The sequence below is a fragment of the Sodiomyces alkalinus genome (assembly GCF_003711515.1).
Source record: "Sodiomyces alkalinus F11 unplaced genomic scaffold SODALscaffold_6, whole genome shotgun sequence".
NCBI classification, from domain to species: domain Eukaryota; kingdom Fungi; phylum Ascomycota; class Sordariomycetes; order Glomerellales; family Plectosphaerellaceae; genus Sodiomyces; species Sodiomyces alkalinus.
Window position 1 is genome coordinate 1908917 of NW_021167084.1, and position 12498 is coordinate 1921414.

At 55.9% G+C, this 12498-nt stretch overlaps 6 protein-coding genes across 6 annotated transcripts; 2 read left to right on the forward strand and 4 right to left on the reverse strand.

The window, feature by feature from the left end:
• Positions 1–949: 949 nt before the first annotated feature.
• Positions 950–2321, forward strand: SODALDRAFT_333942 (Metallo-dependent hydrolase). The gene is made up of 3 exons (XM_028612101.1): positions 950–1029; positions 1131–1950; positions 2042–2321. Exons 1-3 carry the CDS (start codon positions 995–997, stop codon positions 2216–2218), a joined length of 1032 nt encoding a protein of 343 aa, XP_028465977.1. The 5' UTR covers positions 950–994; the 3' UTR covers positions 2219–2321.
• Positions 2322–2767: 446 nt separating this feature from the next.
• On the reverse strand, positions 2768–3387 carry SODALDRAFT_324587 (hypothetical protein; the record flags this gene model as incomplete). The annotated part of the gene is made up of 2 exons (XM_028609901.1): positions 2768–3025; positions 3070–3387. 2 exons carry the CDS (start codon positions 3385–3387, stop codon positions 2768–2770), a joined length of 576 nt encoding a protein of 191 aa, XP_028465978.1.
• A 208-nt stretch (positions 3388–3595) lies between these two features.
• Positions 3596–4622, reverse strand: SODALDRAFT_183166 (hypothetical protein). Its single transcript, XM_028607075.1, has one exon. The coding sequence runs from the start codon at positions 4497–4499 to the stop codon at positions 3804–3806; it is 696 nt and encodes a 231-aa protein (XP_028465979.1). The 5' UTR covers positions 4500–4622; the 3' UTR covers positions 3596–3803.
• Positions 4623–5084: 462 nt separating this feature from the next.
• SODALDRAFT_333945 (GTP-binding protein) lies at positions 5085–7920 on the reverse strand. Its single transcript, XM_028612102.1, has 5 exons — positions 7577–7920; positions 6935–7493; positions 6615–6803; positions 5705–6502; positions 5085–5647 (listed from the first exon to the last, which is right to left on the reverse strand). Exons 1-5 carry the CDS (start codon positions 7628–7630, stop codon positions 5319–5321), a joined length of 1929 nt encoding a protein of 642 aa, XP_028465980.1. The 5' UTR covers positions 7631–7920; the 3' UTR covers positions 5085–5318.
• Positions 7921–8990: 1070 nt separating this feature from the next.
• SODALDRAFT_183278 (hypothetical protein) lies at positions 8991–9495 on the reverse strand. Its single transcript, XM_028607076.1, has 2 exons — positions 9251–9495; positions 8991–9166 (listed from the first exon to the last, which is right to left on the reverse strand). The coding sequence occupies exons 1-2, from the start codon at positions 9371–9373 to the stop codon at positions 9029–9031; spliced, it is 261 nt and encodes an 86-aa protein (XP_028465981.1). The 5' UTR covers positions 9374–9495; the 3' UTR covers positions 8991–9028.
• An 898-nt stretch (positions 9496–10393) lies between these two features.
• On the forward strand, positions 10394–12442 carry SODALDRAFT_278519 (hypothetical protein; the record flags this gene model as incomplete). The annotated part of the gene is made up of 1 exon (XM_028608119.1): positions 10394–12442. The coding sequence occupies one exon, from the start codon at positions 10394–10396 to the stop codon at positions 12440–12442; it is 2049 nt and encodes a 682-aa protein (XP_028465982.1).
• Positions 12443–12498: the final 56 nt, after the last annotated feature.

Here is a 12498-nt window from a genome sequence, read left to right on the forward strand (position 1 = left end):
ACTCTTTTTCCTTTCCTTTTCTTTTTCCCTTTTTTTTTTTTTGTTTCCCCGACTCTGCGCTTCGACGATTAATGGGCTCTCGTCTGGTTTGTCATTCTTCGACTGGTCAGTACGACGTGCGACTTGGATGGATCGATGACAGCAAGGTCCATCACGGGGATGGGGAAAAACGCTGGAAGACTTGTGCGACAGAATGACCGACACATCATCCGACCAAGACAACACGCAGTCGCCGCCGCTTACACATTCTTGCTTTTTGTGTGTGTGTTTGTGTGTATCATTGGGCATGGTAAAGGCTCGGGTGGGAACGCGGGAAAGCAGGATAGAATGGCTTGCGAAGGGGGAAATCTTCGCTCCCAACTCATGGAACTGCGGTTCCCTTGTATATTTTGTGATAGTACCCTTGATGCTATGGCTATGAATTTTCCGACAGTCGACGAGACGAGACCAGGTCGGCTGGCTGATGGAACACCCTAATAATTCTCTGCGAGCATTCTCTACGGCCCAGTGCTTTTGATCTTGCGTTGATTTAAGTGAGGGCTGGGGCGAGTTGTGCGGCGTCTCTCACCATGTATATTGTTGTTTGACATGTTGGCGCATTTGAAGACTGGAGGCGGAGGTCGCCGCGATGCCCTCCACTTACATTCTAAATACCTCCGCATTCAACTGCTCGTAGGTCTTCTCTCTCCTTTCCCTCCCTCCACACTCACACCATCCATATTCCACAGACTTGAACCTCCCTATATATCACACCTTGAAGGGCAGATTTGAGCACCATGGATTTCAAAGCCCTCCCCAAAATCGAAGTAACAGTTTTATCGACCGCCCTTTTATGCTCACCCAATCTATTGTCATAGTAATACCGAAGCTGACTCGACGGTATGAACAGCTCCACGCCCATCTCACAGGTAGTATAAACAGACAAACCCTCCACGAAATTTGGAAACGCAAGAAAGCCGCGGGAGAGACGGACCTTGAGGACCCCCTCGTAGTCATGCCCGAGGGGAAACACGACTACAACCTCAAAACGTTCGTCTGGCCTTCCCATTGACCTCTGCCTCTCAACGTGAAAACAAAAGAAAAAAAGATGGAAAAAAAAAACTCACGTCGAAATGATCGTCCTAAAACAGCTTCTTCCCCCTCTTCTCAACCTACATCTACGCCCTCATCACAGACGCAGCCTCCCTCTCCTACGCCACGCAAGCCGTACTACGCGACTTCGCAGCAGACGGAGTCCGCTACCTCGAGCTCCGCACCACCCCACGCGCGACCTGTAACCCGACCGACGGCTCCGAGCGCCTCAGCAGGGAATCCTACGTCCGCACCGTCCTGGCCGCGATCACCTCGTACGAAAAAAACGACACGGACCGACGGGACCAGGACACCCTCCGCACCAAGTTGATCCTCAGCATCGACCGCCGCGACGACCTCCCCACCGCGACGGAAACCGTCCGCCTAGCCGCCCGGCTCCGCGACGAAGAGGAGGACCAGGACCAGGACCACCCGGAGACTCGTGGACTCGTGGTCGGGGTAGACCTCTGCGGCGACCCCACGGCCCGCACGGCGCTCGACCCTTCGCCCCGGGGCGGTGTCGCCGAGTTGACGCCCGCTTTCGCCGAGGCTAGGAAACGGGGACTGCATGTCGCTGTGCACTTTGCCGAGTCGGAGGCGTCGGGGACGGATGAGGAGCTTGTTACGTTGCTCTCGTGGCGGCCGGGCCGGTTGGGGCACGTCATTTGGCTGAGTGACCGGGTGAAGGAGCTTGTGCGGCGGCGCGGGGAATGTGGGGAGGAGGAGGAGGAGGAGGAGGGGGGGATCCGGGGGATTGGGCTGGAGTTGTGCCTGAGTTGCAATGTCCTCGCGGGCATGACGAAGGGTCCCTTGGCAGGGTTTGCGGGACATCATTTTGGGGAGTGGTGGGGTGCGAAGGGATGTTGGGTGTCTCTGGGGGTGAGTATTGGCGATCTTTTTTTCTTTCTTTTTTTCTTTCTTTTCTTCTTTCTTTTCTTCTTCTTTTCCCACACATACTCACACATAGTAGACAGACGACGTCGGCGTCTTCGGCAGCCCGCTATCGAACGAATACCGACTGGCCGCCGAGCACTTCAACCTCTCAAACGCGCAGGTATGCGAGCTTGCAAGCCTGGGGATCGAGTCCATCTTTGGCGGGGAGGAGGAAAAGGCGCGACTAAGACGAATCATGTGGACGAGTGCTTAAGGGCCGATACCGCATGGGCCTGGTCTTGGGCAACAGCAAGCATTCACTCAAGTGTGCGATAGATCCGAGATAGATGGTAGAAGCAGTCGAAGCTGGATGTTGATTCACTCTTGATTCTTTCCTCCATGTACAAGTCCAGTTGAGTACGGGTATCTATTTGAATCGTCCAACTTATTAATGATACACGAGAGTGTTCCTCGTTGCTCATCACTTACGCCTATGCTGCCCCCAGCCGTCATTTCATCGCCATCCCCGCCAGGTTCGAGATATATGGCCCCAAATCCACCACAGAATGCGCCTGATACGAAAAAGCCAACCCCTTGTTCCCCACCCAATATACAAAAAAAAAATCTATAAACATTACAACTAGATGGCATCCAGGAATCCTAATTCTCCCAAAACATGGCTGTTCCAACGCTAAGTAGTGAAGCGACGACGACCCCACCGAGGTACGGTTTCCGCGCCGCACCGGCAGCCGCTTGCTCAGGAAACAGGTTGAGGACATCACCACCGGGATCTGGCCGCCGCTGTTCCTGCTCCTCTTCCTGCTCATCGTCGACCTCTGGCTCGGGCGGCGTTTCCGTAGGAGAAGAGGGAGACGGGGTATCCGTCCCGGTGGGAGTGCGACTTGTTGAAGGCAGCACGACGGATGATTCGCTCGATGAACTTGAACTGGTCGATGTGGGTATTGTTATTGTTGTTGACGTCGACGTCGATGTAGTTGTTAATATCGAAGTGGGCGTTGTGGATGTGGTGCTTGAGGACTCGGTGGTAAAAGTGGAGGGTGTTGGTGTTGGCGTTGGTGTCCTTGTCGTCGTCGTCGTCGTAACAACGGGGTCATCATTATCAACGTCATTGTTGGGGCAGAGCACGAGCGGGAGGTTCCCGAGGAGAGCCTGGGCCAGCAGCGTGTTGATGGGAACCAGGACACCGCCGCACGCGAGCTGGATGTCGGCTTGCAGCTTCGAGATACCGAACAGGCATGACGTCGAGCAAGTGGCCCCGGGGAAGAAGTCGCCGGCACGGCATCCTTCCAGCGGAACATTGTATGCCAGCCGGCACTGACGAGGAATGCCGGATTCGTCCACGTCGGAGAAGTTTCGCAGGTAGACGTCTTGGGCGGCCGCCAGGCCGGCGAGGAAGGGGAGGAGATGGGTAGCTCGTCTCATTTCTCCACGGTTCTGACTTGACTTGGAAGTTTTCTTGTAACGCCACCGACCCGGTTGAGGTAGAGTCCGGCTGAGGCAGAATCAATCCGGATGGGATGTTAGAGGACCGGTAGCAATGTCCGATAGAAGGCGACTGCGGTAGGGACGACAGACGCCCACTGCTGCGCGGAGGCTCGGGAGAGACAAGACAGCGTGGCGTGACGCAAAGCAAACAGAGCCCGATTCTTTATCAGGAAAGACGAGCGAGCAACAGGTCGGATCTGAATGCGTGGTGTGTAGGGCAACAGCAGGGATACGCAGCAGAGCTTGCGGTTCCGCGTGGCGCAGGGTTGAAAGGCAAGAATCCAAGACGGTTGGTGTATCAGGTGAAGATCAGGACAGGCGGGTTGACAGTCTGCCGGGACAGAAACCTCGGGTCACGCCGGTCCGTGACAAGAAAGAGGCAGAAGAACGGTATCCCGTGAGAAGTCCAACTCGAAGTCTGCTGTAGCTAGGATGAAAGGATGTGTCTCGCAGTTTTGAAGTCGTCGGTGTCGTTGATGCTGTTGGGCCTTTGAACGGAATGTCGAAGTTGTCCTGGAACACAGAACAAGCGCGGTAGAATCGAAAGAAAAGGAACGACTGGTCACGGCTATCAAAGCTAAAAAGATGACAAGAGGGAATATTGTATCGGTTCCGCGGTACAAAGAGACCCCGGAATAGGGAATGTCACGATGACGACAACGGGGAAGGGAGAAAGAGAGAATGGGAATGAGACAAAGAGGACCCGGACAACTGTCGGATATAAAGCAGGGACCCCTTGATGGGAGCCGGAGAGGTCCTGACAGAAAGCCCCTGGCGGGACGAACGCCACTGTCGAGAAGAAACGAAACAACAGTCCGTCGTTTGGGCGCCAATAGGGTGAGGAGGGAGCTGATAGGTATAATAGGTGGCCGGGGTGGCCGGGGTGGGATGTTTTGCGCAGGCCTCGTGCAGCGGATATCGATAACATGTAGATACGGCACAGCTGAGGAGGGAAAAAAGAAAAAGGAAACCGAAAAGAAAGAAAGAAAGAGAAGAGAAGAACACGAACAATCAGCAATAAGAGGGACACAGAGACAGCGCAATGACATGGGATTCCCGTCCACTGCAAGGAATGAGGGAGGTCTCACATCAAGCACGGGATTCTCTGATAGTATAGCAATTAGCCACACGACCGTGGAATCGCGGGCCTCACGCTTCCCTACCGTCCCGTCGAATCGAATGGCCCCTGCCGGACCCCAGAGTAGCCGAGAAGAGCACCTTTCTCACAGCTGAACAGCTCGGCGCGAACCGCAACCCCATCGTCACTTGTTTCAGAATACCCATGGTGCAGATCTTAAGAGTGACTCTTTGACCCTCCGGGCCTTCTTGGCACGCTGGACGTCATCGCGTGGTCCGATTCGACATGGCCATAGATGTGTACGGAGGGAGGACTCGGGGATGTTTCCGATGGCTTGGACAGGGAGAGCGTCAAGGTGAAACGTCCGTCATGTTCCCATGTTTGAGGTCCTCGGGTCGGATGGCTTTCGCATTCGTTGATTGGCCTGGTTCCTGTATCCATCACGAATGGTGGCTTACCGAGGTGGCTCCACTGGTTCTTATTGGTTGAATGTCATCATGGGGCTCAGATACGCTGGCGGAGGTGGCTGGAGCTCGTAACTTGGAGTCTCCACTGTGGCTGGTGCCGAATAAGATCATTCCCGCTGGTTCTTCGCGTCCTAGACTGAACCGCTAAGTTATTAGAATTCTACTTCGTCGTAATCCCTATCCGCTTCTACTACCCAACTCGAATAAAATAAAACTGCATCGATACATATACCCGTTGTCATTGCAAGTTCCTAACCCATGAACAAAAAAGGAAAGAGTGAAAGAAAGGCTCAAAAGCAAAACAACTCCAATTTCGCAAGTCCTCAAGCCCCGACTTGCACCTCCTGGCCGGCAAGGGCCGCCCTCTCCGAGGCGTTCGTCCCGCCCTGAGGCGATAATGGTTTGCTGGGATCGTACCCTACCGCTTTCACGATACCGAGCCCTTTCGTCCGTCCCTCGCGGAAAAGTAACCTGTCTCCGGGGACGAGGTACTCGGGCCGTTGCATGAACCGGAACGCCACCGTGGCCCGGTCTCCCGTCCGGATATACGGCCGGTCCACGTCAATGATGGCACACGTCTGCGACACCGGGCCAACGTGCAACATGGCCTGGTACTTGGTCCGGATCGTCGTCGCGTGCGACAGAATCAACACTATGGACGCGGGGTCAGCGTTTGTGGCGACGTAACCACAGTGGATTTCTCCCTTACCTTCGGCAACAAACTCCCTGTGCACCTGCGGGTTAGGCTGGCCCTCCAACTTGGGAAGCACCACCATCCCCTTCCTGACGTCTTTCCTCCGCACCTTTTTGAGCGCGAACGAGGCCGACTGGCCCGCGGACGCCGCCGGGACCCCTAACCGTTTGCGCTCAATCGACCGGATCGTCGTCGTCGTGAACTGGCCCAGCGAGTCGGGCCCCACCAGCACCGTATCGCCCGCATGCACCACCCCGGACTTGACGATCCCCGACACCACCGTGCCCACGAACGGCACCGAGAAGGTGTCGTTGATGTGGAACTCGAAGGGCGCGTCCGAGTCGTACCGCCCGTGGTGCGGCAGGATGTTCAAAAAGGTCCGCACCAGGTCCAGGTTCTCGCCCGTCACGTTGGACACCTGGAACACGGGGCAGATCCGCTGGCTGATGAACTGCGTCGCCGTGTTGACGCACTCCTCCCGGTCCTTGATGAAGATGGGGATCTTGCGCGCCCCGGGGCTTTTGAGGATCTTCTTGATCTGGCTGATCGTCTGCTCCAGGATCTGCGGCGGGCAAATGTCCACTTTCGTGATCACCACCATCACCGGCACGTTCAGCGCCAACGCGAGGCCCAGATGCTCCTTACTCATGCCGATCAGTCCGTTGTTCGCCGCCACCATGAGCAGGCAGTAGTTGGGGCTGCTCGAAAGCAGACCGAACACCGTGGTGCGGAGGTATCTCTCGTGCCCGGCCAGATCGGAGAATGTGATGACTTTGGCGCTGCGTTTGCCAATCTCCTCCCAAGAAAGTTTCCCTGTCCCAGCTTTGCGTTAGCCGAATTTCCCACTGTCGCTTCTGTATTACAGCGGGGGAGGAAGAAAAAAAAGAAAAAAAAAAGCCCATGGCAATAGTTTGCAAAAACTCACGTCCGGGGACATCCGAGGTGACGACCTGGCCAGCCGTGTCGAAACCTAATATCTCCATGCCAACAGAACTAGTGCGGCCCGATTCAATTTCGTGCTTGTGCCGGAAGAGATTCACTCGTGCCTTGCCGCGTCCATCGTCGAGGTCCCCCTTGACAAGAACGCCGAGGAGGGAGCTCTTGCCAGCGTCAACTATGAACTCGATCAGTACATTGCTTCTGTCCGTGAGGGAAGGCGGTTGGGCAGAGCAGAGGAGAGGAGAGGAGGAATAAAGAAAGAGGGAAAAAAAAAAAAGGGATATATGTGCGTCGACTTCCGCGTACCATTTCCGACCACGGCAATCCTCGTCTCAATAACATCCTCCACCTTATGCGGCTTCCGGCGAATCATGACTTTGCCCGTGCAGTCCTTGTCCTTGCCCGACTTGGCACTCGGGGCCTCGACGTCGCCACCTACGTTCCTGGTCACTAGCAGCTGGCAATCCGCGCCGGCGAGGCGCGCGGCGTCCTGTAACCTCTTATACGCCGTGTTCCACTGGTCCGGATTCAACCCCATCGAGTCGCCGTTGTTCTCGAAGCCGAGTTCGAAAACCGTCTCGCCATGTCCCTCGCCTAACCTGTCGGCCAGGTGGTCGCTCAGCTGCTTGCCCGTGATGCCATCGTCGGGTCCCAGAAGTAGATCTTTTAACCGTATACCGGGGGTTGTTGCGTCTGCGAGGTCGAGAGTGTCGAATAGTTCGTCTAGCTCGGCATGTTGGTGTTCCTGGGACTGGGACTGGGACGCGGGGGCTGCTGTCGTCGTGTTGCCCGCGGCGGAGGGTTGTGTATTGGGGAAGCGGAGGTACTGCTGTTTCTCGACGTACTCGGCAAAGTCACTGAGGGCCTGATCTCGGCGTTAGGGCTATGCGAACTACCTAGGTATAGGTATGTTGACAGTTGACAGTGGAAGTGGCAGTAACAACATACAGCTTCGCCTTTCCCTTTCTGGTAGGGCATTGCTATCACCGATGTGCCGGTCATGTTGCAAGATGCGGGATCGCAAGGGATAAGAAAGACCGGGGGGGCGGATTGCGCCGAGTTGCGTTATGTCGGTATTCGATCGATCATGGATGAAGTTGTGGATGATAATGGGGGTAAAGGAGCGATGACGCCGTAGTGAATGCTGGAAGAGAGGGAAACCAAATAGATCATTGATGCAAAGGAGGTTAAGGAAGGGGTCGGGATTCGAGTCATCGATTTTGACTCGGGAAAAAGGTAAAGGACAGTTGATAGTTGTAATACGAAGTAGGAAAGTAATACTAACGAGGTAGGGGGGAAACGGGAACGGGCGGTGGACGAATGGCGGTCGCGCCCATCAGTCACCTTTCGTAACATGTCGGTACCTAACTTGGGAACGGAGGGTGAGTAACTCCCGAGTCGGCGGAGACCTAATTACCTTATCGATAGCAGCTGGTGCACTGGCCATCTCGCCCGTCCTATTGGGCCCAACTTAGTTCAGTGGAGCGTGGCAGTAATTACTCCGTACGGAGTACGTATTCGTCAGAGTCACACACAGTGCTCCATCTTCGTTCCTTTCGGCCCACGTCTAAAATAACCAAACGAGTACCTTGGATCCAGCCCTGTCAAAGCAACCCCCCCCGATTGAGTGAGAGAACACGAGGACATCCAAGCTACTCCGTACGTTACCTGACTCACAATCAGGGGCGATAAAGCGAGGAGTCATGTGGGTTCTTCCCGCTTCTGGTCACCCTACGCGATGACACTGAAGCTCTTACCTCCTCAGCCGTTCTCCTCAATGATCACCTGCAACCCAGCACGTTGGGCGAGCACTACGGAGTACGGGGGTGGAAAATAGTACATGTGGTGTTCGGGAGAGTCACGATGCCCTGGGAAATCCGAATAGGAAACCTGCTTGCAGAAACACGTTTTCTTTTGGGGGTTCCATGAAGGTGGCTTCGACGAGTGTAGATGATGCAGTGTGTTCTGTGGTCTCTCAAGAGACTCTACCTACCATGAGACCGAGACCGAAGGTAAAGCCGTGGCTCTGTTCCCTTCCCTTCATAGACCTGGCCCTGCGCAGGGTCGTCCACGCCGCAGACGCCTCTGCCGATGGCAGATGTACGTACGGCATTGGCGTACGGTTCTCCCGATGCGTCTTGGTGCACGGGATTGTTCGATTTGAATATGGTGGTGTGGATGTAGCGGTTCGCTATGGTGAAGCCAGTCCATGGATCATGTCCACCACTCATGACGACGCCTGAGGTGAGATGAGGACAACGCTGTCTCCTATTTTGAGTGTCAGCAGGCACGGATTTCACCCATACAGACGGAACAGGAGAAAGGGGGGCAAATGCATATGCGTGCTCACCTCTGACAAAGAGCATCTCGGACTTTTTGCTAACGGTCTGCTCCCCATCATTAGGTCCACCGTAACTTCCGCCGACCGACGACGTAGGCCGAACGTACCTTTACCTCGTCACTTTCCTCCTCCTCGTCGACGACGTAGATGGTTTCTTCGACTTCGCCCAACACAAGGTTGCAATGGCTGTCGTAGGCCTAGGTGAAAGAATAAGCAGATGAACCAGCGGAAGGCGAATATCACGGAGGGGATGGTGAATGGTGTTGGTTGAGAGAACTCACGTGAAGCCGTCCCTTAAGCTCGCGATCGCCTCGCAATTTGACAAAGACCACCTCGTCCAGGAGCAGACGCACCAGGTCGAGGGGTTCGGAGACGTGTGTCGATTCCTCTGCTGCGTCGGCCATGGCGTAGTATGGAGGGTGAGTGCGAAATGACCGTGGGGATTGTGATGTGATGCGACCTAGTGAGATCCCTGATGTGAGGGGACAAGCATCTGGCTGCAGGAGCTGGATGAGCTTTCAGGCGGGTGGGTGGGCTTACTGGTCCGACTGCACTGACCACCTCTGGGTTCAAAACCCGCAGAAACCTTTTTGCGAGCCCCGGCCAATGTCTCCAGTTTTCTTGTTTACCTTGTACAGTACGAACCACAGTATGAGGTACAGTAAGTGACCCCGCTCGGGAAATCCAAGTGTCGTCGTGTCCCCTGAAAATGCCCAGCAAAGAGGTCCCACAGTAACACCGGCGGGGGGGCCGTCCAGCGTCTTAGCGCTTTTGAGGTCCACTTAGTGCTCTGTAAATCCGGGGTAGCACTCCACTGTTAGCACCCCTCTCTCTTAGGGCTACAGGTAGGTATCATTCTCGGTCAGGGGAAGATATCGGAGAAGAGGAAGGAGCATGAAGCGGGGGGAGGAAGGGTTTGGGTGCTTGTATTCCATGTCGCAGTACTGTGCTCCCTTCGTCCCCAACAGCCACCTCTGTCTTTTTCTCCTTTCTACTTCCCTCCCTCCTTCCTTTCCAACTCTCCAACTCATGAACTTGCTTGGTCAAACTCCTCGATGGCCCTGCTCATCCACAAAGCAGAGGCTGTCGGCCTTCATACATGTCTTCAGGTAGCACCAGCCTCTTTCCGAACGTTTTCTATTCATCTGAGGCGCTTTTCTCGTCGATACCCCACACAACCAGCTCGGAATCAACCAGAGGCGATCGCAGACCCGACCACGCTTCCTCCCTCCAGATTCCCCCAAACTACCGCATTTTCAATATTTGCAAAGACCCGCAACCATTACTTCTTCTCGTCAGTACGTTATGCGTCGACACAAGATGGCCCGGTTGATTTCTGGGAGACCACAACTATTCATTCGCCGCCTCCCCCCATTTTCGGGGACCTTAGACCTTCGTCGCAACCGTCACCACAGCCATCTACAATGACGGGCGACGGGCAGGACAGCCCTACACATCTGCGCCATTGGCAGTCCACTCGTTCGCACCTATCGTGGCATCAGACGAACAGCCTAACCGACACGCTAGTAACCTCTCTATCGCCACAACTACTCATCCCACACCTGTTACAAGCTGTTCAGAGACAAGACGCCCCCGAGGCGTACAGCCTGTTGAAGGTGTTCATCACCACAGCTCCCTCATTGTTTCGAGAGGCGGCAGCGGCCTTAACCAGTCTCCCTCGAACTTGCATCACCCAGATCTTTCAAACCCTCGACCCCGTGGAAGCAGGGTCGCGCCTTGATTGCACTCATGGACTGCTCATTTCAGAGAATCTCCAAGAATACAGTCCGGTCGCACGCGCCTTTGACGAACTGGGTGTTCGCAAAATTTACAAGGATGTCTTTGCCACTTTGCTTGCTTTTGCAGACATCGTCATCCGACATGGCCACAGCCTCATCATTCCAGAATACATCGTTCTCCTACGATGCGCAGGCGCAACCTCAGACCCGATGGCTGCGAAAGACGTCTGGAAGATGATGGACAAGGCCGGCGTCACCGACGCCCGAACGGGACATGCCCACGACGAATTCATGAAGGCCCGCTTCCTCACCGAACCCTTATACCTACAGAACGATCTGGCGCGAGGTCGTCTCCGGCCGCGCAATCTCAGCGGTGCCAGGAAGACGCGATCCATCTCTTCCTCTCTACGAGGCCGCCTCGAAAAGCTCCGACTATACAGGACACGTGCAAGGCGCTTCCAATACGGCCAAGCGCCACACCAACCAGAGAGGGACCTTGCTCGGGTACTGAGCCTGCCACATCCACTCAAGAGAATTTGGCACGGTTTGATAAACCGAGGCATCAAACCCGATCACCAACTCTACTGCACTTACATGATAGCGTGCGGCCGGGTCGGCAATCTGTTCCAGATCATCCATTCCCTGGCGAAAGACCTGGGACTCGAGTTCTCCGACGTTGAGGATCATCGATTGACCAACATCAGCGGGGGGTTCAACTTCCCGCGGGGCTCTTCTCTCGCCCCAACGACGCGGCTACTGCATGCCGTCGTCCACTCGCTCGGGACGGCCGGCTATGTCGTGCTGGCCAAGAAGGTGCTCCAGCACCTTTCCCGGCGGTACGGGCTGACGATACCGGCCACTACCTGGTCAGACCTTCTCGAGTACACGTACATGAGTTCGACGCATGACGCCAGGACGGAATGGGCCCTGTTCGAGGCGAGGTCGGTCCGAAACAGAGACATCCAGGCCCAAGACGTCATCGACGTGTGGGAAACCATGCTCTCGGAACCCTACAACACCCAACCTACCTTGGAGGACCTGGACAAGTACACGAATGCCCTTCTCCAAGTGGGGAGATTCGAAGACGCCGTCGAAGCCATTAGGCTGGGAAGCAGCCATTACCACAGCTTGACGCATGACGTCCACGACGCGCTCGCCGAATCCCTCTATCCGTCCGCCCTTCCCAGCGCCACGGACCAATACCTCCGGGCCAAAGCGCGCCAGCACCGGTCCTGGTTCACCATCCAGCGCTGGTGCGAACGGTGGCTCCGACGCACCAGCAGGCAGAACCTGGCAGACGAGACCGTGTCCACCCAGGCCATACCCGATTTCGTCGCCGAGTTTCGCGCCTTCATCCCCTCGCCCGCCGTGTATCACACCCCGGGCGGGCTGGTCCGGCTCTTCGCGTCGGAGGGCACGAAGGCGAAGTACCGATGGCGGAAGGAGGAGGTGCAGTCGACGCCCACGCTCGTTCTGCGGCGCGACAAGACGGATCCCGTCGTCGGCGGCGAGCGGGGGGAGCAGCTCCGCAACGAGCAGGGGCAGCCGCTGTATCATCGGAAGAACAGGCTTTTCCAGCAGACGTTTGAGCGCGGGGTTCGCGTGCGTAGGACGCTGGCGTGGGAGGAGGTTGGGGTCCTGAGGTATTGCATGCGAGAGGCGGACGACGTGCGGGACGGCGCGCGGTTGCCATCGCTCAGGGTGGGCAGGATGGCGGATTGTGTGGAGTGGTGAATGGGAAGAATGGATCGGCCAGTCTCGGAGTGTCTGGCCCGCGGGTTTTATTTTCC